The following is a 6,816-nucleotide window of genomic DNA, read 5'->3' on the forward strand; positions in this document are numbered from 1 at the left end:
AATAAATTCTTAAACTACTTTTAAACTATATTTAGTATCTAAGTTAAGGAAATTAAAATAAATAATAAAATATTAAAATATAAATAGGTTAGAGAAGAACTATATATAAGAGGTATTAAGATTAAGCTATCCTTTCTATATATATAAGTATAAAATAGAGGGGTAGAAAGAGTAGCTATAGCTATTAAGTAGTATATAAGAGTAATAATAATAAATATAAAGTTATTAGATATATTTTAGCTAGAAATTAGTAAAGTAGCTATATATATATATAACTATATATTAATAATAAATTAAAAATAAAAAACCCTATATAAGCTCTTTTATAGCTACTTCTAGTTATAAGAAAACTTATATTTAGTATAGTTAGACTTTTTATATCTTTAAATATATAGATATTATATATATATAATAACTAGAGATACTTAATTTAAAAGAAATAAATACTAGAAATTTATACTAAAAGTATTTATTAGTTTTTTTTTAAACTATATATTAAGTAATTCTTTTTATATATAGAACTTACTAAAAAGTAAAGTATTTACTATATAAGATATAATATTTAATAAGAAGAAGTTTTATAGTAGAAATCTAATATATATAATAGAAGAGTTCTATTATATAAACTTTAAAGTAATTTAAGAATATATTATTTAGCTTATTAAAGTGTTTTATAGTATTCTTATAAGATAGGAAGCTAATAAAGAAGTAAATAAGATCTTTAATTATATTAAAACTACTATAAGAGAAGAGATTAACTAAAAATAGCTAGAGAAGATAGTATTATATATAAATATATAGTTTAAGCTTTAGTTAATATTACCTCTCTCTTTAGAACTAATAAGCTTATTTATAGTATTTAGTAAAGCTTTTTAAGGAGTTTTTAATATAAAAGGGTAAGAAATAAGCTTATTAGTAATAAAAATAACTTTTAAAACTTTATTTAAAACTATATTCTTAGTAAAAAGTAATTTATATAAGAATTTTTATATTCTCTAGAGATTAAATAGCTTAAGTAACCTATATATATAGCTTAGCTAGCTTTATATAGTTATAAGAGAAGATTAATTTATAGATATAATAGAAAAGCTATAAAGTAAGGGAGTAGAGATTAAAAGCTTAAAAACTTCTAGAAAAAGCTTAAAGAAGTATAAAATACTCTTTAGAAGTTCCCTCTTATTAAGAGTAGCTTAGTTTATATATTTATACTTTATAAGTACCTATTAGTAAGAGTTACTTCTCTTTTTAATATTATATTAATAACTCTTAAGTTAAGAAGAATAGCTAAATTATAAGAAGAAATATAATCTTTTAAAGCTTAACTACTACTTTTTAGTAGAAGGTTTCTTATAAATAGAGAAATCTTACTTATAAAGTTATAAGAAGTCTAAATTATAAAAAGAAATTATAAAAAATATTTTAGGAGATTAATAAGTTTTTAGATATTATTAAGTATATACTTATAAGCTTAATAAGTATAGTAAACTTATAAAGCTAAAAACTTATTTAGTAATTTAAGGAGATTAATAAATAAAAGATACTTAAGATATTTATATTATAACTTTTATAGGAATATTATTTTAAACTTTAATAGCTATAATAAACTATTTTAACTTAGAGCTTTTCTAGTATAATATAATAAATATATTTATATATACTAAGTTTAATAAGATAGTATATATAAGGTTCTTATTTAACTATAAAAAGCTTAAAAAGGTATTTAAGCTTAAAAAGGCTTTATATAGATTTTATTAATCTCCTCTCTTATAGTAGTATTATTTTAAGAAAGAACTAAAGGAGTTAAACTTCTTATAAATAATAAAAGAGGATTACTACTAGAAAAAGAGTTAAATATACTTCTTCTTTTATATAGATAACTATATACTTACTTACTTAATAGCTTCTTAAAAAGAAACTAAAAAAGTAGTTAAAGAACTTTAAAAGAGATATTACTTTAAAAGTAATAAAAGCTTATAATAGTTTCTTAGTATTAAGGTTTTCTATAATTAAAAAATAAAGAAACTTTAGCTTTTATAATTAATTTATATAAAAAAAGTAAGAAAACTCCTCTTATTAAGATACTCTCTAAGGATATAAAATAGAACTTTTATAAAGTATATTAAACTACTTTTATATAAAAAAGAAGTTTTAAATAGTAAAGTTAATCTCTATTAGAGAAAAGTAGAGATTATTTTATATATAGTAGTAATAATAAGATTAGATTTTATATTTATAATAAGTTATCTAGCCTATTTTAACTAAAATTTTAGATTAAAATATTAATAAGTTATAGATTAAGCTTTATAGTATCTTTATAAAATATACTACTTATATATTAAGTATAGAATTAAAGCTAAAAGCTTATATAATACTCTTAAAGTAGCCTCTAATATAAGTTTTAGTAATAATACTTTAAATTAAAAAAGCTTTTAGGGATTTATAATAAAGCTTTTTAGAGGTATTATTATATAAAAAGTAAGTAAATAAATAACTATAATAACTTTAATTATAGAAATAAAGCTTTTCTTACTCTTATTTATAGTTTAAGAAGTAATATTTATAAGCTACTTTATAATATCTCTCTAAGTATAACTCCTTAGAGAGATAAGATAAAAAATATCTTTTTAACTTATAAAAAACACTCTTATAATAATATAAATTTAATATAATAACTAATAGATAGTTAGGCTAGTTATTAAGAAGCTTATCTATCTCTAAATAAGGTTATACTATATTAATATCTATAACTATTAGTTTTATTAAGAGATCTATAAAAAATATATATTAGTAGTATATACTCTTTTTATATAGCTAATAGTAAATAATCTTATAAAGTCCTTTTTATAATAAGTTTTTAAGAACTTCTAAATATAGCTAAGAATAGCTAGTTAAGAAGAAATTTTTAAAAGAAATTATATTTTTAAGCTTAAAAAAGATAAAGAGAGCTAAAAAAAAGAAATAGAGAAAGAAGATATTTAGAATAACTTTATATAATAAGTATAAAGAGTTATAGAAATAAAAAGTAAAGAGTATAAAAGAACTTCTATTTAAAGTAGAAAACTATTAAAAAAACTAAATATTTATAAGTTTATAGTTTAAAAGTAGAACTATCTTAAGTTAAAGCTTTTAAAATACTAAGAAATTATAAAATAAGAATATTTAAATACTTTTAGAAATAAGAATAAGAAAAATAGTTTTATAAGAAGTAGCTAGAGAGATAGCTAACTTAAAAGTATTAAACTAGTTATAGAACTCCTTAAAGTTAATATAGCTAGATTTAAAAGTATAAAAGAGAGTATAGTTAAAATTATAGTAAGTAGCTATAATAGTATTTTAAGTATAACTTAGAGTAAAGTAAAAACTAAAGAAAATATTTAAAAGAGTAAGAGAAGTATAAACTAAAATCTCTAGATAAAGAAGAAATAAACTAAGAAGAGGTATAATAATAAGGAGTATAAAAGCTAAAATAAAGTAATAAATATATAAAGTATACTTAAGAGGAGTAATATCTTATTTCTTAATAGTTTTATAAGCTATAATAACTTTATAAATAATATTCTAAAAGTCTTCTTAAGTAATATTAATTTTTTATAAAAAATTAATAACTATATAGAAATACTTAATAGGAGATAATTTATACTTTAGCTAAGATAGATTTACTACTCTTAGTATACTTTTTTATTTTATAAAGCTTATAATAGAAAATAATAGTCTTTTTAGTACTTATAAAATAGCTATTACTCTTTATATAATAGTAATAATAAGTATTCTTACTAAAGAAGTAATAGCTAGAGTATAAATAGCTTCTACTAAAAGAGAGGGAGTAGCTAAAATAAGGCTTATCTTCTAACTTAAGAGAGAAGTTTATAGAGTTAAAGAAGTTATTAGCGTTTATAATAACTTTACTTTCTTTTTCTTTTTTTTCTTTTTTACTAATAATAGTAATAATAATAGTTTTTATATTAGTATAAATAGCTTAAAGAGTAGCTTCCTCTTTTTCTTACTTCTTCTTTTTAGTAGTAATATACTTAGTAAGGTATTTAATAATATAGTTTTTTTTTTTCTATTTAGTAAGAGAGAAGGTAAGAGTTTTAGCCTCTTTAATTTTCTTCTTCTCTTTAGCTTCTTTCTTAGTTTAGCGTTAGATATTAGAGGGGTAGTTATATTTCTTCTTAATAAAGGTCTTTTTAACTTAGCTATTATTAAGGTCCTCTTTTTTAATAAACTAAATAATAAGGTACTTAATATAGTTAGAAAAGTAAATAAGTAAAATAAGAATAAAAGCTATAAGAAGAAGATTAATAATAAAAAATATTTATAAAAAGAGTATAAACTAATAGCTAAAACTAATAAGAGAAGCTAGCTTATCCTCTTTAGAGTTATTAGAGAAACTAGGAAAAAAGTAAACTAAATAATAATATTTAGAGGTTTTAAGTATATATATATAGCTAGTATAAGAAGTAATAAAGTAAGTTTTATATTTAGTATTAAAAATATTATAAGAAAATATTATAAAGTATTTAATTTATTTAAAGTAAGTATTAATATAGTAGTAAAAAGGTAGTATAAAGATAATATATAATTTATAAAATCTTAAAAGCTAAAAGAAAAAGGGAAGAAAAATAATAAGAGGTATAAATAATAAAAAATTATTTATTTACTTTCTTACTTTTAAAGAGAGCTAAAGTAGTTAGTAAAACTATAACTAATTAGAAACTTTAAGCTAGTTAAGTAAAATAGAAGATATTTTATTCTACTACTCTAACTATTTATAGTAAGAAAAGCTATTATTTTATAACTTATAAAACTATTAAACTATAATAATAAGAAATAATTAAAACTATTTAGAAATACTTAATTAAGCTATAAGGATAACTATATAATTATACTAATTATCCCTAAGGGGGTATGTTAAATTATAGGGGTTAAAATAGCACTTCTTAGCTACTAGGGGGTAGCTTAGATAAATAGATAACCTACTTAATGAGAGCGATAGGCCCTATGAAAGCTACGCGCAGAGTTTTTGCCTATGCCCAGGGATACGTAGTTAATACACATCTAAGTCAATTTGTCAGAAAGCAAATAGTGAAAGATAGCTCCAGCTCCAGCTCCAGTGCCTATTTTGCCGCTTACCGCGCTACCGCCGCGGGTCATTTAATCAGTGCAGGGGCAGGGAGTGAGGGGCACTGTTTTTTTTTTTCTTTCTTGGTGATGTCGAGTAGCCAGACCAACCAGGAACACCAATCAGTCCCAACGAAGCTTGAACCCCTCCTTTTTTTTCTCTGCTCGCCGCCATTTTAAACTTGAGAGGGGCGTGTGTGGGAAAACTGTCCGATCTTCAAACACACCCACCCTAGGTATCCTCGCACTTTCGCACTTTTGGGGGGGAAGCTCCGACCGCGGCTGCTTGTGTGTTTAATTCTATATATTGCACGGCAATCTCCCGGGACGTTCCTTCACTTCCTGACTCTTGCTCGAATCTGTTGTTACGGTAAATTTGTACCTTTAAGAGTATAGCCACAAGCACAGCTTTGCGCGCGCGGAAACCACCCACCATACCACGAGTCGACACCGAGAAGGGTTAGAGAAAGAAAAGTAGCAAAGATGTCGACCACGACAACGACGACCGGCACCGAGGCCATCACGGCCGAGTCGATCCTGCGCCTGTTCCCCGACATCGACACGAGCACCGAGGCGCTGAGCGGTCACGATGCCGAGCAGATTCGCCTGATGGACGAGGTCTGCATTGTCCTTGACGAGAACGACAAGCCCATTGGCAACGCGAGCAAGAAGGCTTGTAAGTTTGGAGCTCCCCCTCTTTCCCCCTTACTAGCTTGCCTTCCTCTGGGAGGCATCTAGTGTGCTCGTCAAGGACGAACAAGGGCTAATCTTTCCTCCGCTACGGGACAGGCCACCTCATGACCAACATCGACAAGGGCCTGCTGCACCGCGCCTTCTCCGTCTTCCTCTTCGACGCGGACAACAAGCTGCTGCTGCAGCAGCGCGCGACGGAGAAGATCACGTTCCCGGACATGTGGACCAACACGTGCTGCTCGCACCCGCTGGGCATCCCCGGCGAGACGGGCAGCAACCTGGAGGACTCGGTGGCGGGCGTCAAGAACGCGGCGCGGCGCAAGCTCGAGCACGAGCTCGGCATCGACCCCAAGCAGGTGCCGTTCGACGACTTCCACTTCCTGACGCGCATCCACTACAAGGCGCCTAGCGATGGCAAGTGGGGAGAGCACGAGAGTGAGTTTGGAGAGCCTGGAGTGTGTGTGAATAGACGACGCTAACGTGGACTGTGCTATAGTCGACTACATCCTCTTCATCAAGGCCAAGGTCGACCTCAACCCCAACAAGAACGAGGTCCAGGCGACGCAGTACGTCAGCGCCGACGAGCTCAAGAACCTGTTCAAGCAGCCCGACCTCAAGTTCACGCCGTGGTTCAAGCTCATCTGCGAGAGCATGCTGTTCGAGTGGTGGGGCAGCCTCGAGTCCGGGCTGGACAAGTACACCAACGAGCAGGAGATTCGCCGCATGTAAATGGTGGAAAAAGAGACAAATGCTTCAATGAAAAAAACAGGATATGGGTATGACCAGTGCTCCAAGAAGCATTTAGACGCGGGAGTTTCTTGTTATGTTGAGGTGTGGCTGCAGTTTCACGATGTTTTTTTCTTGATTTATGATAACCTAGATATCCAAACACGCCGCCTTTTTGTTATACGTCATGAATATGGGTCTCAGCCTTGTTAGAGACAAGTGAAAAGGAGCATTGAGGCAAGGAGACTGGCATCAGCGTGGAATACGCAGTGATGT

At 28.1% G+C, this 6,816-nt stretch overlaps 1 protein-coding gene across 1 annotated transcript; it reads left to right on the forward strand.

The window, feature by feature from the left end:
• Window positions 1-5,604: 5,604 nt before the first annotated feature.
• On the forward strand, window positions 5,605-6,543 carry idi1 (Isopentenyl-diphosphate Delta-isomerase; the record flags this gene model as incomplete). Its single annotated transcript, XM_036636277.1, has 3 exons — window positions 5,605-5,797; window positions 5,911-6,249; window positions 6,311-6,543. The coding sequence occupies 3 exons, from the start codon at window positions 5,605-5,607 to the stop codon at window positions 6,541-6,543; spliced, it is 765 nt and encodes a 254-aa protein (XP_036498183.1).
• Window positions 6,544-6,816: the final 273 nt, after the last annotated feature.

The sequence above is a fragment of the Colletotrichum siamense genome, assembly GCF_013390195.1.
Source record: "Colletotrichum siamense strain Cg363 chromosome Unknown KSG_Cg363_contig03, whole genome shotgun sequence".
NCBI lineage: Eukaryota > Fungi > Ascomycota > Sordariomycetes > Glomerellales > Glomerellaceae > Colletotrichum > Colletotrichum siamense.